Source organism: Bos javanicus, chromosome 16 (genome assembly GCF_032452875.1).
Source record: "Bos javanicus breed banteng chromosome 16, ARS-OSU_banteng_1.0, whole genome shotgun sequence".
Lineage (NCBI taxonomy): Eukaryota > Metazoa > Chordata > Mammalia > Artiodactyla > Bovidae > Bos > Bos javanicus.
In genome coordinates this window covers 80,305,946-80,330,467 of record NC_083883.1, presented here as the reverse complement: position 1 = coordinate 80,330,467, position 24,522 = coordinate 80,305,946, and the positions used below count along the sequence as shown (strand labels likewise).

The 24,522-nt window shown below is 61.2% G+C and overlaps 1 protein-coding gene across 3 annotated transcripts in view; it reads left to right on the top strand.

The window, feature by feature from the left end:
• Positions 1-24,522, top strand: part of CACNA1S (calcium voltage-gated channel subunit alpha1 S) — a 56,181-nt gene that overhangs the window by 14,434 nt on the left and 17,225 nt on the right. For all 3 annotated transcript variants that reach the window (XM_061383746.1, XM_061383745.1, XM_061383747.1), the window contains exons 3-28: positions 294-433; positions 2,535-2,677; positions 2,812-2,964; positions 3,345-3,550; positions 4,708-4,811; positions 6,859-7,004; positions 7,422-7,503; positions 9,233-9,393; positions 11,129-11,354; positions 12,033-12,240; positions 12,413-12,533; positions 12,841-12,955; positions 13,324-13,417; positions 13,988-14,057; positions 14,586-14,718; positions 15,295-15,424; positions 15,971-16,030; positions 17,476-17,582; positions 17,953-18,040; positions 18,288-18,395; positions 20,227-20,279; positions 20,461-20,607; positions 21,002-21,203; positions 21,528-21,686; positions 23,050-23,160; positions 23,663-23,746. In XM_061383746.1, the coding sequence (XP_061239730.1) occupies positions 294-433; positions 2,535-2,677; positions 2,812-2,964; positions 3,345-3,550; positions 4,708-4,811; positions 6,859-7,004; positions 7,422-7,503; positions 9,233-9,393; positions 11,129-11,354; positions 12,033-12,240; positions 12,413-12,533; positions 12,841-12,955; positions 13,324-13,417; positions 13,988-14,057; positions 14,586-14,718; positions 15,295-15,424; positions 15,971-16,030; positions 17,476-17,582; positions 17,953-18,040; positions 18,288-18,395; positions 20,227-20,279; positions 20,461-20,607; positions 21,002-21,203; positions 21,528-21,686; positions 23,050-23,160; positions 23,663-23,746 (3,351 nt within the window). The remainder of the gene's footprint in view (positions 1-293; positions 434-2,534; positions 2,678-2,811; positions 2,965-3,344; positions 3,551-4,707; positions 4,812-6,858; positions 7,005-7,421; positions 7,504-9,232; positions 9,394-11,128; positions 11,355-12,032; positions 12,241-12,412; positions 12,534-12,840; positions 12,956-13,323; positions 13,418-13,987; positions 14,058-14,585; positions 14,719-15,294; positions 15,425-15,970; positions 16,031-17,475; positions 17,583-17,952; positions 18,041-18,287; positions 18,396-20,226; positions 20,280-20,460; positions 20,608-21,001; positions 21,204-21,527; positions 21,687-23,049; positions 23,161-23,662; positions 23,747-24,522) is intronic.

Genomic DNA, 24,522 nt, shown 5'->3' with positions numbered 1-24,522 from the left:
CAAAAATAAAAGAGCAAAAACCAGCGCCTCCCCCGCCTCCCCCGCCTCCCCGTAGTTTATATCTTAGTGAGTGAGGCAGGAAAGGAGCCAGATAGAAGCATGTGTGGCTTTTTCAGCTGGGGATACACTCAGAAGACAGAGTGGGAGGAGGAACAGAGGATGTCAGAGGCCGCCCAGTGCCTGGGGCGGCCCCCTGGGGAGGGGCCCTGCAGGAGGGAGGGACCCAGGTGGTAGGGTAGCCGGGGCAGGAGTCCCGAGGCGGCTGAGCCTGGTGCGACCCCCTCACCCCGCAGGAGAAGCTGGAATACTTCTTCCTCATCGTCTTCTCCATCGAGGCCGCCATGAAGATCATCGCCTACGGCTTCCTGTTCCACCAGGATGCCTACCTGCGCAGCGGCTGGAACGTGCTGGATTTCATCATCGTCTTCCTGGGGTGAGTGAGGCTGGGGTGCGGGGCTGAGCCGGGCGGGGACCCCAGGGCCCAGAGGCGGGTGCAGGGGTGAGTGGGGTGGGGCAGCGGGGGCACCAGCAAGTCACACCCTCCCCAGCCAGGCACCGCCAGCCTGCTTGCTCTCTGCACACACGGCTGGAAACGTGTGCCTGCTTTCAGGGCCCAGCAGTTTCTGGACGTTCATAAATTTCTCAGCCTTCGGTACCATCTCTCCACGGACCGGTGTGGAGCACGTGTCACTGGAGTTCACGAGAACGGACATTTGGTAACCTGTAGCAGTCTGCTTGGGCATCCCAAGTGGCGCTGGTGGTAAAGAACCCGCCTACCAATGCAGGAGACACGAGACGCACGTTCGGTCCCTGGGTCGGGAAGATCCCCTGGAGGAGGAGGACGTGACAAGCCGCTCCAGTATTCTTGCTGGAGAATCTCATGGACAGAGGAGCCTCGTGCACTCCTGGTGCACAGTCCGTGGGGTAACAAAGGGTCAGACACGACTGAAGCGACTGAGCACGCAGGAGGCACACGGGTCTGCTTGGGCCGCCATGACACGATGCCACAGACCGGGGGCCGATACCCCAAAATTTATGTTCTGACTGTTCTGGAGGCTGGAAGTCCAAGGTCAAGATGGTGCCAGGTTTCTCCTGAGGCCTCCCTTCTTGGCTTGCCGATGGCCACCTTCTTGCTGTATCCGCACGTGGTCCTTCCTCTATCCACACACACCCCTGTGGTGCATGCCCAGGTGGCATGTGCCCACGTTTCCTCTTGTACTAAGGGCACCAGTCAGACAGTTAGAGCCCACCCTAACAGCCTCCTTTTCACTTGAGTTGCTTCTTTACAGTCCTGTCTTCAAATACAGTCATATTCTGAGATCCCAGGAGTTAGGGTTTCAGCATATGAACTTGGAGTGGGGTGGGGGGGCATGGCTAAGCCCATGACATAAGATGTAGAGCCACTACCTAACTATAAGAGGGCTTCCCACTGGGCACGTACTGTTGTGAGAGCTGGACCGTAAAGAAGGCAGAACGCCAAAGAATTGATGCCTTTCAACAGTGGTGTTGGAGAAGACTCCTGAAGGTCTTGCTTGGGCAGCAAGGAGATCAAACCAGTCAATCTTAAAGGAGATCAACCCTGAATATTCACTGGAAGGACTGATGCTGAAGCTGAAGCTCCAGCATTTTGGTCATCTGATGCCAACAAACAACTCACTGGAAAAGTCCCTGATGCGGGGAAAGACCAAGGGTAGAAGGAAAAGAGTTCGTCAGAGGATGAGATGGTGGGACGGCATCACTGACTCGATGGACATGAGTCTGAGTAGGCTCCAGGGGATAGTGAAGGACAGGGAGCCTGGCGTGCTGCCGTCCGTGGGGTCACAAACAGTCAGACACGACTGAGCGACTGAACCAAACACAGAACTTACTCCAGAGGCTGCTGTCTTAACCACTAAGCTGCCCTTCAAGTCAGTAAAAACCATGGTGCTTACTTAGCAATTGTACAATACTGCTCTGGGCAGAACACGGAGAGGAGGGGGATACTATGAGTCAGCCTCTGCCCTGGACGGACTCCTGGCTGGAGGCCACGCTCCCGTGTGGTGTGGTCCAGGGGCAGCCGTCAACAGGATACAGAAGGGCTTGAGACGGACCTCAGAGTGACCTGAGAGCAGGAAGGAGGGTCCGGAGCTTTGTCAGCCAGGCAGCAGGAGGAATGCCCGCAGGAGAGCCAGCCCTGGGCTTTCTCCTCCGCATCCCCTAGGTGTGGGCAGCTGGAACCGCCCACCCACCCCAGGGTGCGCTCAGCCCCCAGGCCTGACACAGATGCTGTGACACCAGCAGTTCCACCCGCACCTTAAGGGCCAGAGTGGACATCACCGATGGGCCCAGTGTTCCTCTCACTGAGCCTGAACATGGCTGCGGGGTCTTTTCTAAAATTCCCCGGACAGACAGACATCACCAGAGCAGCCCCCGGTGTGGGGCCCCGTATCTGCCCCGCCCCGCCTCCCTACAGGTCCCCAGACGGGACAAGGGCCCCGACCCCGGGCAGAGGCCTAGCTGACCGCGGGCCCCGTCTCCCTCTTTTGTCGCCGCAGGGTCTTCACCGTGATCCTGGAGCAGGTCAACCTCATCCAGAGCAACACGGCCCCGATGAGCAGCAAAGGCGCGGGCCTGGACGTCAAGGCACTGCGGGCCTTCCGCGTGCTCCGCCCGCTCCGGCTGGTGTCCGGGGTGCCCAGTGGGTGGCGCAGCCCTGCCCCTCCCTCGGCCTGCTCCCTGCCCCCGTTCTGGGCCCCTTTGGGCTTGGTGTCCCGGGGAGGGCCTGGAAAGCGAGAGGGAGGCTGAGTCTCCGCCCCCCGCCCCGCCCCGCAGGCCTGCAGGTGGTCCTCAACTCCATCTTCAAGGCCATGCTGCCGCTCTTCCACATCGCCCTGCTGGTGCTCTTCATGGTCGTCATCTACGCCATCATCGGCCTCGAGCTCTTCAAGGGCAAGATGCACAAGACCTGCTACTTCATCGGCACGGGTGCGCTGGGGGGCTGGGCCTCAGGGCGGGGGCGGGCTCTGTCTCAGCGTCCCAGACGGAGCTCTCTCGAGTCCAGGCGGGAGGCCCTGCCCACACCTCCACCCCTGCCGCCTCCTTCTGCAAAGTGATCCACGGCGTGCCTCGCAGCCTCGGGTCTCTAGAAGCCTCGCCTCCAGGGAGGTCTGCCCGGAGCTGCTGCCCGCAGGCGCCGCTGTGCCTACCCATATTCGTGGATCCGTGTCTGGATCCTTACCCACGCCCCGGAGCCTCCCTGCGGTCTGCACCGCACGCTCCCGCTGGGCTGTCCTCCTTCCCAGTCCTGTTGAGACGCCCCCTCCTGTTCCCGCCTGGGGCTCACTGCTCTCGCCGCCCGCCCTCAGACATCGTGGCCACGGTGGAGAACGAGAAGCCGTCCCCCTGCGCCCGGACGGGCTCCGGCCGCCCCTGCACCATCAGCGGCAGCGAGTGCCGTGGCGGGTGGCCCGGCCCCAACCACGGCATCACGCACTTCGACAACTTCGGCTTCTCCATGCTCACCGTGTACCAGTGCATCACCATGGAGGGCTGGACCGACGTCCTCTACTGGGTGGGTCTGGGCCCGGGCCCGCCGGCTGTCGCCTCACCCGTGGGCTCGGCCGTTGGTGGGCCTGCCAGTCCTGGCCCCTGGAGGGCCCGCTGCTCCCCTCCCCTCCAGCATCCCAGGGGGAGGGTTGGGGTACCACCTGTGTCCGCAGCCCCAGGAGCAGTGAGGGTGGAAACCAGGAGCTTGGTGGCTTCTGTCTCAGCTCCTGCCTTGTCCCCAAGCCTGGCTGTGAGTGACTCGCCCCTCATGGCCAGGAATCTCAGATTTCCTGAGGGAGGAAGGGCCCTGCGAGTCTCTCTCCTCACTGCTGGGCAAGGCTGCTCTCCCATAAAAAGGTGATTGGATATCAGATCCCTCGTCTGTAGAATAAAAATACCCGCTCCACAATCGGGTAGTTAGATGGTTAGTGAGTCTGTTAACTGGGTCCCCAGTGTGTGGTCCTCCTGTTGAGAAGTTTCTTTATTTGGTGTTACTCAGAGCTATTTGATCCTCCAGCAATGGAAGGCATGATCCCATTTTCTGGATAAGGAAACTGAGGCTCAGAGAGGTTCGGTGACTTGGCCTCTGGTGGCTAGTGAGCGACACGGCCAAGACTGACCTCTAATCCCCCCGGATCCAACCCCGGAGCCTGGCCACGGGGTGACGCTGCCTATGGGGGACAGTCGTAGAGCTGTCAAATGCTTTGCATACGTAAAGCATTCGTGTGACTGGCTCTCGTGAGCTCAGATCATGGGAACCAGTTATGAAACGTCTCAGAGGACTGTCACACATGTTGTTTCGCCTGTGACCAGCCTATGAGGGGTGAGCTCACATCGTCAGTCCAGGAGGCACTGGGACAGGGCTCAGAGATGCCGGGGACTCATCGCAGCCACAGGTGGTTCCTGAAGGAGCCGGCCGAGTGCAGGCTGAGGCTCGGAGTGTTTCTACTTGGAGAAATCTTGGCTGGAAAGGAGGCTGGAGGCGGCCTGCAGGACGGGGTCCAGGCAGGGAGCCAGGTGGTTGGAGGGAGGCAGGGCTCTGTCCCACCGGCCAGGTAGCCATCAGCCAGGCCCCAGTGCTGCATCCTCAGGCTGGACCTGGGTGGCCAGGTGCCGCGAATGGGCAAGCTTTCGGAGGGCCTGGACCCGCACACCGGGGACTCACACCCGTGTCTGGACCAGGTGAATGATGCCATCGGGAACGAGTGGCCCTGGATCTACTTTGTCACCCTCATCCTGCTGGGCTCCTTCTTCATCCTCAACCTGGTGCTGGGCGTCCTGAGCGGGTGAGGGGCCAGAGGCAGCTGCCGGGGAGTGGAGGGGGAGAAGGAGGGGCGGGGAGGGAGAGAGGGAAGAGGGCAGGGGGTGTGACCCAGAGGCAGCTGGAGGGGGGGAGTGGAGGGGGAGAAGGAGGGGCGGGGAGGGAGAGAGGGAAGAGGGCAAGGGGGTGTGACTTAGAATGCCCATTCCTCCCCGGGTCCCCTTAGCCGGGAGCAGGCTCCCCACTAGCAAGGAAGAGGGAAGATGCAGGGAGAGCTCCCCTTTCTCCACCCCCTCCCTCCTCCTTGAGCCTTCTTCCATCCTCACTTCCTTCGGCCCCTCTGCGTGAAGCCCCCAAGATCCCGGCCTGCAGCCCCTGGAGGTGCAAGGTCTGAGGCTCAGCTCCAAGAATGGCCTCCGGGCTGAGTGTGCAGACTGGGGCAGGAGGCCCTGGTTTAAACCCTTGTGCTGCTGCTTGCTGGCTGTGTGACCTTTGCTAATTCCTTAACCCCTCTGTGCTTCAGGGGTCACCTCTGTCACAGAGGAATAACGTCAGGGCCTGCTTCACAGGCTGGCTGGGAGAACGCACGGGTCCATTCCTATAACAGACTTAGAGCAGAGGCCGGCACACCACGGGCACTGCATGCTCGTGGTCATGAAGTGGTCACAGCGCCGCCGTGACTCATCCCAGTAGGAAGCACTTGTCAGATCCCAGTGTTGCAAGTATCACTACCTTGAAACTATGATGGCTTTTAGAACTGAGGCTAGATATTGCAGTTCATGAATTACTAAAGAAGCATTTGTTCAGCTGCTAAGTCACGTCCAACTCTTTGTGACCCCACAGACTGCAGCAGGCCAGGCTTCCCTGCCTTTCACCAACTCCTGGACTCTTATATGTAATTTCAACACCATTTCTTTATGTCTCAACAACTACATTTTCATACCACTGGTTCCGTCGTCAGGCTCTGGTTTCCAAATGAAACACTTTACAACACTGCCCGAAATGGAGCATTTTCCCCATGGTTCTGAGGAGGGACCCACAGCTTTCACAGGAGCCCCGAACGGACCGGGACACAAGGTGGCCAAGAACCCCTCTTGGACCCTGCCCGGCAGTGTGAGGGTGCAGGTGGTGTGAGCAGACCCTCAGGCTGGCTGCCCCCCGCCCTGCCCGGAGCCTTCCCCACCCCTGGAGTCCCCCATCCCACTGCTGCACCCTGGTTTCTTCGAGGCCCAGGAGCCCCCACCCCGCCCCTGAAGCCTTAGGTCTGTAAGCAGAACTAAATCCGTCAGGCAGCCTACAGGGCCAGGGCTGCAGGGAAAACCAGTGATTCGAGGCAGCTCTCGGCCTTCCCCAGGCAGTACACTGACTAGGGCCAGAGCAGGAAGTCAGGCCAGACTTCACTGGGGCTCCTCACCAGCTGCAGGAGGCAGCAACAAGCCAGAGCCTCCTTCGCTGGTTCCTGGGGTGGGATGAACGTCCCGGTGTGCCCAGGGGCTGGGCCGCAGGTGGTGCCGAGGGGGTGTGCCCAGCCCTTGTGGTGTTGAGTATACGGGGCACGTGCAGTAACCTGCTGCTCCGTCTCCAGAAACGGCAGCAGGGGCGGTTTTTTTTTGTCTTTGTGTCTTTTGGCCCAGAGTTTGCCCCAGCTGCACATGCAGCAGGTATTTTTAGTCCCGTGTAGTTGCTTTGTATCTTGTTGCTGGAGGAGAGGTGTGTCCATGTGCAAGCAGTGTGCAAAAGGTCACAGGTCCCAGCCTGTCTCGGGAGAGTCCAGGCAGTTCTGTTAGGCAGTGGATGGTCATGCCACTAACCCCTGCCCAAGGTCACCCAAGACGAGGCAGGAGGAATGAGATGGGATGAGAAGGAACAATAGAGGGGGGCACGTGCGCCAAGCATCCTGGAGGGCGGGGCTGGGGGGAGTGCTGCCTTCGGCCCCGGAAGGTCCCCAGACCCCCGCGATACCCAGACCAGGAGGATGGGCATGTCCAGCCTCAGAAGGGGCTCAGTGACCCAAGAAACTCCATCCCTGCAACTGGTTCCTCCTCCTCCTCCTGCTCCCCGGCCCCCTGCAGGGAATTCACCAAGGAGCGGGAGAAGGCCAAGTCCAGGGGGACCTTCCAGAAGCTGCGGGAGAAGCAGCAGCTGGAGGAGGACCTCCGGGGCTACCTGAGCTGGATCACGCAGGGCGAGGTCATGGACGTGGATGACTTGAGAGAAGGTGGGAGCCATGGGCAACAGTCAGCACCCCATCCCAAGCTGCCCTCGCGCCGGCCCCCAATAAGGGCATCACCACGCCCTGCTCCCCCACAGCCCCAGGGCTCGATGAGCAGGACTGAGGGCCCCACTTTGCAGATGAGGAAGTATGGCCCCTAGAGGGCAAGCCTGGTGCCTGCAGGTGGAGGTGGCCAGGTGGGCCCAGGGCCCGTCCAGAGCACTGACTACCAAAGTACCTCGCGGCCCCCAGGAACCACCCTCCCGACGGTGCAGGCTCTCTGGCTCCTGGGAATCAGGACAGCGCTGAGGGAGGGGTCCAGGCCCACACAGGGCCGCTATCCCAGGTGTCCCTGGTCTGTGCCCTTTCCTGGTGCGTCCAGCCCAGAGGGGAGCCTGGCCACCTGTGCCTCTCTGTCCCCAGGGAAGCTGGCTCTGGATGAAGGCGGCTCCGACACGGAGAGCCTGTACGAAATCGCGGGCTTGAACAAAGTTATCCAGTTCATGTGAGTGTCTGCCCGGCTCCGGGTCCCCCCAGCCCCAGTCACCCACCGTGGGTGGCTTCTGGGTCACGTTCCCTGAGTGCGGGAGGAGGGCACTGAGCAGATGACCTATTTCCACATCACGTGAGGGAGACACTGGGAGCCGGTGGGGTAATTAGTCCTGGGAACCTCTGCTCCAGCAGGGGAGGCCGCAGGGTCGCAGGCCTCTGGGGCAGGGGGCTGGAGCCCTGGCGCCTTTGTCTCCAGAGGACCGTGAGTTTGTTTGATTGGCTGCTTCCAAATTCACACACAATTGTGACTTTGAGAGATCCAACAATAGAGAAATGCACCAAAGAAAAGATGGAGTCCTTGCTGCCCTTCAAAGAGGTAACCATGGAAACGGTTTGCATCCCTCCAAGGCTGCTTCTACGCATTCATCTCTCTGACACACACATGCACGCGTGTGCGCACACACACATACACACACGAGTTTTTTACATGACAGGGTTTCTCATGTTAACCACGGTCACTTCGGAACCAACAAAAGGACCCAACACACAGGAGGGCTTGCTGGATAAATGATATGATCCACCCATAAACTGGAAGCTGACATCCTAAATTTAGAATGATCTATTTAGGGCAAATTTATACACACAAAAACTTGTTTTAAAAAAAGACTTTCTTTTCTCGGAGCAGTTTCAGATTCACAGCAAAACTGAGCAGAAGGTGCAGAGACTGCCCACCTGCCCTCCCCTTGATCATGCCCGGGGCCCCTGCCATCAGCACCTCCACCAGATGGGCCGTTTGTCACAACTCAGGAACCTGCGTGGACAGCATCACCACCCCGAGTCCAGTTTATGCTGGGGCTCAGCCTGTGTCTGATGATGCACACCCACCATTATAATATCATGCGGAGTGTAGCTGCCCTAAAAAGCCTCTGCTTGTGCCTATTCACACCTCCACCTCCCATCCCTGGCAACCTACCACTGAGCTCACTATCTCCAAAGTCTTGCCTTTCCCAGAATGTCACAGTGTGCGATCTCAGGCGGGCTCTTTTTACTTAGTGACACGCAGTTAAGGTCCCTCTGCAGCTTTGCAAGGTGTGACAGCTCACACACACACCTTCTGGCAGTAGATCTTTGAACATAAACTATTCCACAGCATGAATATGTCATAGTCTAGTTAATCTGTCCAGTTTGGGGCAGTACAAACTGTGCCGAAGGGAACAGTTGTGTGTAAGAGTGAACGTCTTTGCCCGGTGGATTCCTAGAAAGACTTGCTGGGTCAGAGGGCATGGAGATGCTGAACCCCGGTAAACGCTGCACGAAGGCTGTGCCAGAGATGGAGGTGCCATTTCTGTGAACCCTCCCCAACACCAATATGACCAATTTGCTAAAGAATTGACTTTATGACCAGCGAAACAGGGCATCCCAGTGTGGCTTTACTTAAGATGGAAACGTATGGAGCCCTACTCTGGGCCTGGCACTGCGCTAAACTCAGCGCCTGTGTTGTCTCTAGTGACCCCCAAGGTCAGCATCGTGGCTGTTCTCCTCTGAAATGTGAAGATATTTGCTCTAGGAGGCAAGATTTGCCACCTGTCTCTGCAGCTCACATTCTTGTCTCCTCTGGTGTAGCTGGAGGAGGGAGTGGGTGGTCAGACTAAGTGTGACCAGAGCGGCCTGAAGGCAGCCCCGGGGGAGGTGGGGGCTCTGGTAACACAACCTTTTCCCCTCCCTCCGTGCCTGCTTCTCAGCCGACACTGGAGGCAGTGGAACCGTGTCTTCCGCTGGAAGTGCCACGATGTGGTGAAGTCCAGGGTCTTCTACTGGCTGGTCATCCTGATCGTCGCTCTCAACACACTGTCGATCGCCTCAGAGCACCACCACCAGCCTCTCTGGTTGACCCACCTGCAAGGTGAGACACGTGACTGGCGGCCAAAGCCAATGGTGCCTCAGGTTCTGTGAAGTCAGTTAGACGTTGACATCATTTTCTAGGAACTCTAGTGGTGGCTCTCTCTTCCTCGTGGCATTACCAGGGGAAATATTAATAACAGCAGCACACTGGGGACCCACCAGGTGCTTGCCAGGTGCCTGGGCAAATGATCACAGACACAGCTATTGGATGGACCGGTGAGCAGTGACTGAGCGCTTCACACATCCAAGTTCATTCGAGTTCTACTCCATACACAGCAGCCTCTCACCAAGTGTTTAGAGCATACACGCTCTATGTAAGGCCAAGTAAAGAATGCAGGGAACACAGAGAAGGAAGGTACCTCTCCCACCTTCAAGGAGCTTCCTGAGCCAAAGAAGAAGACAGATATTGATGAGTGATGTCAGGTCAAATAGGGAGGGCAACGATGGAGGGAAATGTAAGGGGAGGATTACAGAGGAGGGGAGGCTGGATGGGAGAAAGACACTCTGGTTAAAATGATGAAAAAGATAAAAGAAGGAAAACTGCTAGAACACTATCTTTTTGTGTGGGGAGGAGACAGGAAATAATGTTACAGATCAGATGCATGTATGCATTCATCCATCTATTCGTCTATCCACTCATCCATCAATCAATCCATGCATCTGTCCATCTGTTCATCCATCCATCTAACCATCCACCCATCCACACATCCATACATCCATCTAACCATCCATCCATCCACTCATTGCAGCCAACATTCTTGAGAACTCCTTAAATGTGTTAAGCATCGTTAATGCGTTGTCAATAACCAATGTAGACAAAATGTGAACACTATCCACCAAGAGGGGTCAGAGATGAATTTGAGGTCCCTGGTCTATGCAGATAAGTGAATGGCAGTGCCACTTGCTGAGATGGGGAAGACAGTCAGTGACCAGGTATTTTTTTGGGATGGGAGAAGACAGGCAGTCCCCATCAGCTTAATCTTGGGCATGTTGAGTTTGAGGTTCCTTTGAGACATCCCAGTGAGACGTTGAGGAGACAGACGCAAATTAGGTCTGGGAGCCAGTGGAAGGTCTGGGTTGAAAAGTCAGAGTCCGGAGTCACCAGCAGGCATGATAATCGAAGCTTGGCCTTAGAAGGCATCACCAGGCCCCCAGAGGACGGTGTGCACTCACGTGCTCAGCTCAAGTGCAGCACTCAGGGGGGGTGGGGGTGCCTCTGTAGAGGGGCACAGGAGAAGAGGGGCACAGGAGAAGAGGGCACAGGAGAAGAGGGCACAGGAGAAGCTGGAGGAATCCTAGGGGGGTGTGGTGTCCAGGAGGCAAGGGAAGCGAACATTTTAAAAGGCAAGAGGGGACTTCCCTGGCAGCCCAGTGCTTAGGACTCTGCCCTTACCCTTCAGGGGACATGGGTTCGCGACCCTTGGTTGCTGTGTTTCTGGGAGGTCAAGGAAATGGGGTCAAAATGCCTGCGGCTTGATTGCTGGAGTGAGGAGGGCGGGCCTGCCAAACGCGGTACAGTTTACCTTGTTAGAATCTAGGCTGTGTCCCTTCAGTGGGGAGGATTCACCAGGTTTTACTGGATCTGGAGGGCAGGGAGAGGAGGATGTCCTGGAAACGCCGCGGGGAGGGTGCCGGGTGTGGGGCCCTTGTGTCGCTGGAAGTGGAGGGTCACTGGGGGCCTGGCCCAGGCGGGATGCGCAGGGCAGTGGCGCTGAGCTGCGCGGGCCGCCCTGCAGACGTGGCCAACCGGGTGCTGCTGGCCCTGTTCACCGTGGAGATGCTGATGAAGATGTACGGGCTGGGCCTGCGCCAGTACTTCATGTCCATCTTCAACCGCTTCGACTGCTTCGTGGTGTGCAGCGGCCTCCTGGAGATCCTGCTGGTGGAGTCGGGTGCCATGTCGCCCCTGGGCATCTCGGTGCTGCGCTGCATCCGTCTGCTGAGGATCTTCAAGATCACCAAGTGAGCGGGGGCGTGGTCCCGGTGCCCCGCCCCTCCCCCCGCTCCTCCCTCCTGCCTCCCTGCCCCGCCCCTCTACCCTTCCAGCAGGGGCGTGGTCCCTCCCGCCCCGCGCCTGCCCCGCCCCGCCCCACCGACCACCCCCACACCTCCTGCCTGCCCCGCCCCTCCCGCCTTGCCCCGTCCCGCCCCTCCACCCTCCCAACTGGGGCGTTGTCCCGCCTATCCGCCTGCCCCGCCCCTCCCCTCCACCTTTCCATCAGGGGGCGTGGTCCCGCCGCCCCTCCCTCCTCCTCCCTGCCCCGCCCCTCGACCCTTCCCCCTTCCACCTCCATCTCTCCTGTTTACTTACCTCTCACCAGGCCGATTGAGGGGCATGGAAAAGAGAGAGGAAAGGGAAGAGACTGGGAGAGGGAGGAAGGAAAGGAAGGTGGAACAGGAGGAGGAGAAGGGGGTGGTGAGAAAGGATAGCCGAGAAGAGGGCGTGGAGTGGTCGCGGGCCCTGGGTGCAGGGGAGGGGTGGGCCTCACCCCCGTGGGGTTCAGAGTCTAGTGGTGGCCCCGGAAGTCAAACGGCCACCCTACTAAGGAGAACGAAATGACAAACCGGGATGGGAGCTCTGGATCCAGGCAGCCCGAGCCTGACCGGCCGCCCCACCTCAGCGCCTGTCCCGTCCTCCAGGTACTGGACGTCGCTGAGCAACCTGGTGGCGTCGCTGCTCAACTCCATCCGCTCCATCGCCTCGCTGCTGCTGCTGCTCTTCCTGTTCATCGTCATCTTCGCCCTGCTGGGCATGCAGCTCTTCGGGGGCAGGTACGACTTCGAGGACACCGAGGTGCGGCGTAGCAACTTCGACAGCTTCCCACAGGCCCTCATCAGCGTCTTCCAGGTAGGCCAGAGCCGCTTGCTGCCTGCCCTGCCAGGCGGGGCCTCGCCTCCTCTGACCCGCCCCCCGTCCCCTCCAGCCGTGGACGGTTTTGGGGCGACGTTGGAAGGGGGCTCTTGGACAACGTAGTCCCCAGGGAAGACTCTCACATCCCTCTGTTCCCCTCCCACCCCAGGTGCTGACAGGAGAGGACTGGAACTCCGTGATGTACAACGGGATCATGGCCTACGGCGGCCCATCCTACCCCGGGGTGCTCGTCTGCATTTACTTCATCATCCTGTTTGTTTGCGGCAACTGTATCCCCTGGGGCGCAGGGCTCAGAAGAGAGCCCGGAGTGGGGAAGGGCCGGGAGAGGGGCTGGGACTGGGGGTCCAGGTGCCCAGGCCCTCTGCAGGAAGGGGGGAGTGCCCAGGATCCAGGGCGGGGGAGGGGACACAGCAGGTGCCTTGTGGGGACAGCAGTAGGGCAGTTCCTTCCAGCAGGAGGTTAAGGGACCTCAGGGTGACTGGTGACAGCGGGGAGGAGTCAGTCCCAGAAAGCCCGAGCACCAGGGCAGGCAGGTCCTGCCGAGCCCAGCACCCCGGCTCCTTAGCGGCACCTCAGACATCCTGCTCAACGTCTTCCTGGCCATCGCTGTGGACAACCTGGCAGAGGCCGAGAGCCTGACTTCTGCCCAGAAGGCCAAGGCTGAAGAGCGGAGACGCAGGAAGATGTCCAAGTGAGTGGGTCACCCAGCAGGAGGGACCTGCGAGAGGGGCGGAGGGAGGGCGCCCCACACAGGAGAGCTGAGCCGTCCTGGACCAAACCGAACCCAGACAGTGCCACCACGGATGGCGCCACGGCCACCCCCCACCAGCTGGCAGGCCCTGGGGTGGCTGACACCGAGGCTGCCGGCGCTGCTCGCTCATCGTGGGGGGAGGACGCGCTTGGCCTGTGCTGCTCCTGCCCTCGTGTAGTGCCCCCGCCTCGAACCCTGGGTGGGGTCGGGGAGGGTGCCCTCAGGCTGAGCAGACCCCAGAAGGTGGAGGTTCTCTTCCATGGAGGAGCAGGGTCTCCACTTTGGGTTTGCTTGGTTTTCCAACTCAGGGGTCTCCCGGACAAGTCAGAGGAGGAGAAGGTGACGGTGGCCAAGAAGCTGGAGCAGAAACCCAAGGGGGAAGGCATCCCCACCACCGCCAAGGTGAGCCCGTCAGCCCATTGGGTGCTCTCAGGGGCTGCGGGGAGGGGCCTCTGAAAGTCCCCCTTTCGCCCATGCCTTAGGATGGGTGCTGTGGGAAGGGGGCTGTCTGCCTGGGCACCAGCCAGGTCAGGGCAGCTCCACTGCAGGGAAGCCTTTGCGCTGAGGGCGCACACACCCCAACCGAGGAAGCAGACTTCCTCTGTATCATGCCCGTTCCCCATCTGATACTCTGCTCCACGGAGCAGTGCAGACCAGCTTCTAGCCCTGCCGCTCTGTCCCGGCCTGGGGGCTGAGGAAGTAGAGTTCAGAGGGGCAGGGGGTGGGGGGGTCCTGGCCTGGGGACTCCTGTGTCTTCTGAGAACTAAGTGGGGGGTATGGTGCTCAGGCTCAGACAGGCGGGGGTCCCAGTGGCTTTCTGGGCCTGGCTTCCCCTTCTTGAGATGGGAATGACTGACCGTGACGGCAGCACCCCCAGGCCGCAGGGAGGCTCAGGTGAGCTCACACCTGCACGCCCTCCGGCCGGTGGGGACCACAGCTCTGCCTTTCATCTTGCTCTGTTCCTCTCTCCAGCTGAAGATCGACGAGTTTGAATCCAACGTCAACGAGGTGAAGGACCCCTACCCCTCAGCCGACTTCCCAGGTGAGGGTCCCGAGACTGAGGGCGGGGTGTGCAGGGGTGGCTCCTCATGCTGGCTGTTCCCCTCCCCGCACCCGAATGAGGGTTTGTGGAACCCGACTCCGGGAGAGAGAAGCTCAGAGTCCATTTATCTCAACGGGACTCCTGCCCTCAATGGCACGAGGTGGGAGCCTGCCTGGCAGGCAAGTCAGGGGCAGAGCCGGGCCCAGCACTGTGGTCGCTTGCAGAGCAGGGCCCCTTGCGCCCCCAGCCTGCGAGCCACCCCAGGGTGGTGCATCCAGCCCCGAGACAAGAGTTGCAGCAGCAAGACTCTGGGACCTTGCTCCTGGCCCCACTTCTGGAAGGTCCCGAGGCCGACAGCTCTCAGGCCAGCGTGCTGTGGGGAAGGGAGGTGCCCGGGTGGACCCTGCCGGCCCCCAACGCCGCGTGTCACTCCCTGGCTGCTGGGGGCTCACGGTTGGTTCAGAGCACAGGAGCCGAGGGAGTAGTGAAGCGTGGAAAGACACCCCAGCCTCTCTGCCCTCCCCACAGGGGACGACGAGGAAGACGAGCCCGAGGTCCCAATAAGCCCCCGGCCCCGTCCGCTGGCTGAGCTGCAGCTGAAGGAGAAGGCGGTGCCCATTCCAGAAGCCAGTGCCTTCTTCATCTTCAGCCCCACCAACAAGTGGGTGGCTCCTCGGCGGTGGGGCAGGGTGATGGTGGGGTCTCAGAGAAGGCTGCTTCCTGCTCCGAGAAGACCGCCTTCTCCCAACTCTCTGGGCCTACAGTTACACTGTGAGAAAGGCATTCCTTTAACTTCAGATCTCTTGCTCCATTTAAAGTGCCAGCATCCCCAGGAGACATATATTTTAAGCCTCATGCGTTACTTATACCCAAGTGTGACCAGATACGTTGGTTCCTTTCTGAGAGCAGAGTGGGGCTGTAGTTCTCACGGGCTTCAGTCTGACACCTTTAGATAACAGACCATAGTTCTCCTGGAGTTTCAGCGGTCAGCCTCAGCGCCTGAGGCTGGAGAGCAGCCTGCTCCGTGTTTTGATGGGAGCCATGGGATGGGCGGAGTGTTGGGGGAGGGCTTGTTGAGGGATGGGATGGGGCTGCGTAGCAACAGAACGGGGGCGGGGCCCGGCAAGTCCAGCAGAGGCCACCTGGATGCAGGCGGACCTTCTGCACTGACCAGGGCGGAGGCTGCTGAGGCCTGAAGGCCGCGTTCAGAGCCTCCTGACCCCCCGCTCGCCCACAGGATCCGCGTCCTGTGCCACCGCATTGTCAATGCCACCTGGTTCACTAACTTCATCCTGCTCTTCATCCTGCTCAGCAGTGCCGCCCTGGCCGCCGAGGACCCCCTCCGGGCTGAGTCCGTGAGGAACCAGGTGATGGCAGCCAACTCAGCGCCCCTCACTCCAGGCCTCAGGCACCCACACCTCACCCTGAGGCCCCCCGTTCAGCTGTATCCGCTATGAGGCCCCCGGCATCACAGTTGCTTAGAGTTTAAGTCCCCAGAGGGCCAAAGCTGCCGGACTCACTCCTTCTGGACAGTGTGGTCACAGCATGTGCCCTAGACAGGCTCTGGGTGCTGGGTTTTAGCAGTGATGATGGTAGGGATGGTGGTGGTCTTGATGGTGATGGTGGTGTGGTGATGGTGGTGGTGTTGGGGGGATGGTGGTGATGGGGTGCGGGTGGTCTTGATGGTGACAACGGTGTGATGGTGGTGACGGTGGTGGTGGGAGGGGGTGGTGGTGCTGGGGGATGGGGTGGGGGGGGGGGGGGGGGTGGGGGGTGGGGGGATGGTGTGGGGGATGGGGGTGGGGGGTGGTTTTGATGATGACAGCGGTGTGGTGACAGTGCTGATGCTGATGAAGGTAACGATGCCATCCCTGCTCTGCTCCTTCTCTCACTGACTCCTGCTCTGCCACCAGATCCTCGGGTATTTTGACATCGGGTTCACCTCTGTCTTCACTGTGGAGATTGTCCTCAAGGTGAGTGAAGGCCATGAGATGACACCCCGGGCCGGCTGGGGCCCCCACTTACACAGGCTGTGCTCCCTCGGGGGCTGGGTTGCAGGGAGGAGGGACAAGCCGGAAGGCGGCGGAGAGCAACAGGGACAGAGTCTCAGGACCCAGGGGACCGGGTGGTCTCAGCTCAGAGCTGGCATGAGCGGGCGAGCAGGCAGGTGGGTGCAGGCCTGGGGTACGGTCAGTGGGCAGCCCATGCGCCTCTCAGCAGAGCGCCCTGTGTGTCTGTGAAGCTTTGGGCACCTTCTTCCACCGTCCAGGCTCGGCTCGCCTAAGTGCAGACGGGGAGCAGTGATCTGTTCCCAGGCCTTTGTTGTCAGTGACTGAAAGGGCTCCCCCAGGGTCCCAGAGAAGTGGCTGTTGCCCTGGGCGGGGTTTCTGGCAGCTCCGCCCTCTCACGGCCCCCACCCCATGCCCCCCATCCATAGCACACCGCTGCCCTCCTGTTCTCACAGCGGACACACTGGGTCACACCATCATGGTGGGGGGTCTGGGGGCAGAGGTCTCCCATCTGTGACTGGGGCCCGGAGGGAAGTGGGGAGCCGTGCAAGGGGAGCAGGCCCAGAGCCGGCTGCAGTATGAAGGGAGGACAGTCCCTTCATTCAGGGGCCTGTTTATTGAAGGAATTGATCAGAGGGAAATGGTAGCTCCTTGGGGTCCAGGAGGACTTCTTGGAGGTGGTGACGTTAGAGTTAGGCCTTGAGATTGGACAGGACTTCATCAGAGAGAGAGTAGGGCACTCCAGGATGAAACAGTGACTGATGCATTGTACAGAGATGTTTGAGATGTGCTCAGAGAGGAGAAAGTGGACCATCTGGGCTGGGATACAGCACGTTTGGGGTGGGGGGTGGCGCCAGGCAAGGTCTTCAGTCTTGACGGGCTGTTGAGCCTGACCCAACCACTACTAGAACACTTTCCAGGGAGGAAGAGGAGGACGAAGAGGAGGGAGGAGGAGGAGGAGGAGGAGGAAGAGGAGGAGGGAGGAGGAGGAAGGGGAGGAGGGAGGAGGAGGAAGAGGAGGAGGGAAAGGAGGAGGGAGGAGGAGGAAGAGGAGGAAGGATAGGAAGGGGAATTGTATCTGTAGGGCAGAGGGCAGGGCTTCTATAACAAGGAGACCCTGGGTTCCCATGGCCTCGCTGCCCAAGAGAGGTCCCTGCGGTCCCAGAACCGGGCGCTGAGGATGGGGCTGTGCCCTGAGTGTCTCAGTGCCTAGAGTGTCCACAGGTGCCCCATTAGGGGCGTGTCCCCAGGCTCCACCCACTAGGGGGCGTGTGTCATCAGGCTCCACTCCCACCAGGGGGGAGTGTCCCCAGGCTCCACCCACCAGGGGCGTGTCCCCGGGCTCCGCCCCCAACCAGGGGGCATGTCCCAAGCCCCGCCCCGCCCCAGCATGCCGCCTCTCCCCCTAGATGACCACCTACGGGGCCTTCCTGCACAAGGGCTCCTTCTGCCGCAACTACTTCAACATCCTGGACCTGGTGGTGGTGGCCGTGTCCCTCATCTCCATGGGACTCGAGTGAGTGGGGCAGTGGCCCGTGTTGGTTGGTGGGCCCCGAGCTGCCTGGGGATGGCATTCAGGGTCCCTTGGTCTGGCACCACTTGGCCTGAGTGACAAGGTTCAGCAGGCAGAGTGTGTGTGGGAGACCAGGAGGGCATGTGGAGAGAGGGCAGTTGCCCCCAGCCCTGTGGGGAACATGGCCCTGGTGCCTGGGGAGCTCCTGTCTGACAGAGGAGAAGGTCTGTGGCCCACCCTGGAGGGAGGCAGCCCAGGGCGGGAGGCCCCTCTGTTCCGGGGTGGGACACACGCAGCCTCAGGGGGCGGCCAGGCAGACAGGCGAGAATGCAGAGAGCTGGGGGTGGGGGAAGGCTGAGCAGGCCGCCCCCAGGTCCAGCACCATCTCCGTGGTGAAGATCCTGAGGGTCCTGAGGGTGCTCCGACCGCTCCGGGCCATCAACAGAGCCAAAGGCCTGAAGGTGAGAGGGGCCCAGAGGGACCCTCGGGGGAGGGGACCCCAAGCCTGACTCCAGACTTGGCCCAGACAGCACTGGCTCAGCCCGCCCCCTTTGCACAGTGGGGATGGGGATGAGCCCGGGCAGCTCTGTCCCCATGAGCCCTTTCTGTCCTCAACAAGCTGGGAGGGAGCTAAGCTTGCACTCGAGGCCCCTGGGCTGGGCTGGGCGTGAGAAGGGGCAGGTGCCAACCAGGCTCCCACCCCTGCAGCACGTGGTACAGTGTGTGTTTGTGGCCATCCGCACCATCGGGAACATCGTCCTGGTCACCACCCTCCTGCAGTTCATGTTCGCCTGCATCGGCGTCCAGCTCTTCAAGGTGAGCCCCGCCGGCCCCCCGCCCAGTGCTGGCTGGCCCACGTCCCCTCCAAGCAAAGGGAGGCCAGCTGTGAGGGCGCGTGTCCTGAATGCACGGGTGTAAGGCATGCTGTCAGGAGCTTGAGTGCGGACCCTCAGGGGTGGCCCCCCGCTGTCCCGCTGGCCCTCTGGATCGAGGCCCCGGTCTGCCAGCCTAAGCAGCATCCTCCCTGCTGCCATCCCCTCCACCCTCGGGGACAGGGCCGGGCCTAACCCTCACCCACCGCGCCTCTGCAACCTGAGCGCCCACTGGTGTGTCCACCGGGAGCTTCTGCAGAGCGGGGGTGGGGATCTGCTGTGTCCCATCTGGGAGCTGCCCCCTCAGGTTCTCAGTTTTCTGGGAGAATTCAGCCAGTCACTCCCGTCTGGGACTCAGCCAGCCCTGCAGTCCCGCTTCTTTTCCAGATCTGATTGCTGGATGCCTCTGGCTTTTAGATCACATGCAGGACACAGACATGACCTCGAGGACAAATCCACATTCCTGACCTTCCAGGTCCTTCCAGAACCCTCTGCTCCCGCCCCCAAAGCACCATCTTTTCAATCGCGATTATATAACCTCAGTCATTCTTAGACATGCAATAGCTTCATCTCACAATCCTTCATTCATTTAACTAACATTTCGAGGGCAATTTCTTTGGGTCCAGGCCTCTGCTAGGGCTTGAGAGGGCCACGCTGCAAACCCCACCAGGTCGTCCCTGCGGGCAGGGGCAGGTTTTGGGGAGAGCTGTCAGGGTGGGGCTCCCAGAGGACGTTTAGGGGCCGAGTCCTGTGGGTTTCTGTCCTGGCACAGTGGGAGAGGTGTCTGGACTGACAGCTTAGTCTCAAAACAGTGCTCACAGCGGGCTGCATGCGGCCCATCCCCCCGCTCCAGCCAGGCTGCCCCGCCCTCCTGCCCAGCGTTGCCCTCTGCAACCTGGGGACCCTGGCACCCCTGAGGGCAGGGTCTCGATATGACCGACTCATTCTCACCTTGGCACCATCTAGGCTGCCGCATAGAAGCCCCCCAGACTCGCTCCCCAGGGAACGAGGAGCAGCTGCCCTTCCGCCCTCCACCCTCTCTGTGCCTTAGTCTCTTATCAACAGAGCCCCAGTTCCCGCCCTCCCACATACGTTCACCTTCTGCTCCGAGACATCAGGGGAGGTGGTGACGGGGTGTGTGGCCTTCAGCTTGTCCTGTGTCCCTGGCGGAGGCAGTTCCCTCTCCTGGCCTTCGAGGGACCCGCACCAGTATCTGTGGGTTCAAATTTAATTTAGCCACAGGCAGACTGGCAATCACCTCCTTTTGCCCAAATGAAACATTCCGTGGGCACCCAGTGTGTAAGGCAGATCAGAGAAGCTGCTCAGGCTGAAATCCGCAGAGGGGCTCACAGAGCCCAACCACTGAGCCCTGGGGGTGGGCGTGCTGGGACCCCTGCGCCATGTGGAGATAAGAGGTCTCATCCGTCCCAGCTGGGCTCTGTCCCGGGGCCTGAGCCAGGGGTGTGGGGGGCGGGGCAGCCTGGTCCTTGCTCTGTGACAGGGAGACCCAGCAGAGGGGGCAGGGGCTGTGCCCGTGCTTCCCTTCCCCAGGCTGGCCTGGGCACCAGCAGCGCCATCACGCAGGGGCCAGTGCCCAGCCTTGCCGCTATCTGCCCGGCGGGGAGCAGGGTGGGATGGACAGTCCTGGGCCCTGCCCCACGGCCAGGCCGCCCTGCAGAGGAAAACCCAGACCCTGCCCTCCTTCCTCCCTGCCACCCCATCTTTCCACCCTGTTTCCATGACAACCTGTCTCCCTCCTTCCCTCCGGGATACAGGGGAAGTTCTTCAGCTGCAATGACTTGTCCAAGATGACGGAGGAGGAGTGCAGGTGTGCAGGGGGGCCCTCCGCTGGAGAACTGGGGAACCTGAGCTCCTCGGGCTCACAGAGGCCCCTTCCTCGGGTGACTCTGGGGAGGGTCCCGGGTCCGGAGCACACTCACTGCCCAGGGCTGGGAGGACGTGGGGAGGGGGCCTGCGTGCAGTGTGGTGACCTGGCCCCCCGACCCCAGGGGCTACTACTATGTGTACAAAGATGGAGACCCCACACAGATAGAGGTGCGTCCCCGCCAGTGGGTGCACAACGCCTTCCACTTCGACAACGTGCTTTCGGCCATGATGTCCCTCTTCACCGTGTCCACCTTCGAGGGATGGCCTGAGTGAGTGAGCGGGGACCCTGGAGACACAGCCATGCCCGGGGGAGGCCCAGGAACCACCTGCTGGGCATGGCGGGGGCTCTCACGGCGTGTGTGTGGGACGGGGTGCTGGCGGCTCACTCCAGGGACAGCCTGACCCGGGTTGCGTGGGACGGGGCCTCCCTGGCCACAGGGGCACCCTTCTGAGCGACTGGGGGGACACGGCACCCCGTGCGGGACGGGAGGCAGGCCCCTTCCCTGACCTGCCACAGCCTTTCCGGGCAGGGTCCTAACTTCTCCCCTACGGGTGACTGTCCAGGTGGCCCCCCGCTGCCGGTGGGACGGAGCCCACCCTTCCTAGTCGGGCTCAGCCTCAGCCTAGCCTGCCCAGCCCACCACTGTCCTCTGCCCACCCCAGGCTGCTGTACAAGGCCATTGACTCTCATGAGGAGGACAAGGGCCCCGTGTACAACCACCGTGTGGAGATGGCCATTTTCTTCATCATCTACATCATCCTTATCGCCTTCTTCATGATGAACATCTTCGTGGGCTTTGTCATCGTCACCTTCCAGGAGCAGGGGGAGACTGAGTACAAGAACTGTGAGCTGGACAAGAACCAGGTGCTGGGCCCCCTGCAGCCGGCATGAGGCTCGGGCCAGGGAAAAGGGTCCTGGGGTGGGGGTGACCCACGACCCTCCTCCAGCCCATCTCCCACCCGAAGCAGCACTCAGTGGTCGGGTGGGGTCCCCTGTGGACCTGTCATGATACCCAGATCCCCTAGAAATGGGCATTGTCAGCTCCAGAGGAACCGCAGCCCTGGGGGAGACCCTTCCCTGAACAGCCGGCAGAGGCCACAGCTGCCTTTGGTCTGCTGAGGGCAGGACCATCCAGCCCGGGGCGGGGGCAGGGGCCCGGCGCTGACCTGCCTGACGCTGCCCTCTCAGCGCCAGTGCGTGCAGTACGCCCTGAAGGCCCGGCCCCTGAGGTGCTACATCCCCAAGAACCCCTACCAGTACCGGGTGTGGTACATCGTCACCTCCTCCTACTTCGAGTACCTGATGTTCGCCCTCATCATGCTCAACACCATCTGCCTGGGCATGCAGGTGAGGCCGCCGGGACCAGGGCTGGACGGCCCGCTCCATGCCAGCCATTGTGCTGAGGTGCCCTGTGGGGCAGAGAGGGGAGCGGGCCACAGGCCCGGGTGCCAGGCACGTGGCAGTGTATGAAGGCGGTGATTCAGGCGCACACGTGGCCGCAGCCACTCAGGGACGGGGCCGGCCACAAAGAGGGTGGGCCGTGTGGGAAGCCCGAAGTGCCCTCTCTGTGTTCCTTCTGCTGTCGCACATCTGGGTGGTGGAGGTGGTTGGAATGTTGGCTCCAGTCCCAAGAAAAGTGGGTTTAATGTTCACAGAACAGGCGTCTCTGCGGGGACGAGCACATTTGGTAGACAGGTCACAGTCAGCAGCGTCACTGCGTGCTCAGTCCCTCAGTCGTGTCCGACTCTTTGAGGACCCCGTGGACTGTAGCCCACCAGGCTCCTCTGTCCATGGGATTTCCCAGGCAAGAGTACTAGAGTGGGTTGCCATTTCCTTCTCCCATTTGCCTCCCAGGGGTCGAACCTGTGTCTCCTGCATTGGCAGGCGGGTTCTTTACTGCTGAGCCATCAGGGAAGCCCCTCAAGCAGCATGGTTATGAAGCCTTAATTATCTGATCCCTTATTCCAGTGAATCAATAGAATCGCACAGCAAGGCCCCTGGCCTAGGAGTCACACACACTCCCAAGGACCAGAGGCTGCCGGGCGGGGCAGGTCTGGAAAGGGAGTCCCGAGCTGGGGGTCCAGAGCGGAGGAGCCGGGCTCAACATGGGGGCCCGAGGCAGCAACAGGGGTCCGGCAGCCCAGCCAGGACAGGTGGGGCTGGGGTGGGGGCAGCTCCAGGGCCTCTGCTGCCTGGGAAGGTCTCAGTGAAGAAGTGGGCTTCTGTCAACTTTATTTTTAAGAGGGTGAGAGACTCCTGGGAAATGCTGGAGGACACAGATCTCAGGAGGGTCGTAGGGGAGACTCGAGGGGGCTGCGGGCACTGCTCCAGGCTGTCTCTGTGTCCCGGGGGGGCAGCCAGCAGGCACAGGTGACCGTGGGTGGTGGTGGTCGCCCCAGCCTAGAGCCAGGGGGCTTTCCTCCTGGTCCTGCACCCAGGCAGCTCCGGGGAGCTGGCCGCAGAACCTCCCCACTCCGGCCTCCCAGAACAGATGTGTGTGGGTAACCTGCTCATGGGACCCGGGCTGGGCCCCCCTCTCCTCCCTTCACAGTCCTTCCGGGGAGAGGGCATGGCCGTGAGGCCCAGTAGGATTCTGGACGTGGCCGGAGCAGGCTCCCGGTTCTCTGAGACTAAGGAAAGTGGGGCAGGGGCTGGGGAAGGAGGCGGGGCTCTGGGGGAGCCACCCAGCCCCTCCCTGTGCCCCCCGCAGCACTACAACCAGTCGGAGCAAATGAACCACATCTCTGACATCCTCAACGTAGCCTTCACCATCATCTTCACACTGGAGATGGTCCTCAAGCTCATGGCGTTCAAGGCCAGGGTGAGTCCTGGGCTCTGGGGAGAGCAAGCACGTGTGGCCAGGGGGCGACCTTCCCACAGAGCCCCCGTGGCCTCATCCTCCCTTGGGCACTCAGAGCCGGCCGGCCGCTCAGTTCTGGCCGCGGGAGTGGACAGTATGTGCCACTGCCCCTTTGGTCCCTGAGCGTGTGAGCGGCAGCCCCGGGGCCGGGGAGTGTCCGGGTCCCCAAGTCCACGCTCCCCCACCCCCACCCCGTCAGGTCTGCCCGCAAGCCCCAGCCTGGGTTTCAGGGGGTTGGGTGGGGGAAGACTTCCCTGTGTGGACAGGACCCCAATCCTGAGTCTCCTGGGCATGCTGCCTTCCCGTTGGAGCACTTTATGCTCTGGAGGTAAGGGAGCAGAGGAGGGGCCCTGGAGCAGCTCTGGAAAGTGGCATCATGCCCACTCCAGCAACTCTGCATCCCTCAGACAGGGACCGCCGAGCCCCTTCCTTCTGCAGCTCACCCTGGGACCCCCTCCCCCAGGGCTATTTTGGGGACCCCTGGAACGTGTTTGACTTTCTGATTGTCATCGGCAGCATCATCGACGTCATCCTCAGTGAGATCGACGTAAGTACCGGGCAGGCAGAGCCATCGCTGGGGTGGGGCTGAGGCCACAGACCCTGGTGGGGGACCCACTGGTGTGCAGCCCAGCACCCCAGACCACAGATCCTGCAGAGCACACACCTCAGAGTCCAGGCACAATGAAGGTGCCAGGCGGCCCACGGCAAGCACCACAGTGGACAGGAGACGTCCTTTCTGGGCGGGGTGGTCAGGGAAGGCTGCATGGAGGTGGCGCCATGTGAAGGGACCTTCAGGAAAGGGAGGTGGGGAGGGGACAAGCTGCACCGGCAGGGTGGCTGCAGGAGACAGATGAAGAAACAGAAGGTCCAGGGCGTGGAGAGCTCAGCTCGGTAGAAGCAGGCCAGCGTGCAGGGGTGGGGGAACCGCTGGAGAGGCAAGTGGGGGGCTCGAACCTTGTGTCGCCGGCAGTGGGGGGCCACTGGGGGCCTCTGAACAGGGCAGTGGAAGGATCAAAGCTGCACTTCTAAAAAGTGAATCTGGAGTGAGGGCAGGAGACGACTGAAAGCAGGTGCACAGTTAGGGAGGCGGTCGTCTCCCTTCAGATACTTTCCTAGTGCCCCATGTGGGCTACAGATACAGCAACGAGCCGGGGCACTGGGGGAGACAGGCAGTGAAAACCAACCCACCACGTGGCAGGTGTGCTAGTGAAGGGGTGGGAGGTGGCATCGGGTGGCCCCAGTTCAGTCCTGCAGGAGGCATGCGTGCGGGGTTGGGGGCAGAGCACGGCCCCTCAGTAGGGTGAGCTAGGAGGAGGTGGGCTA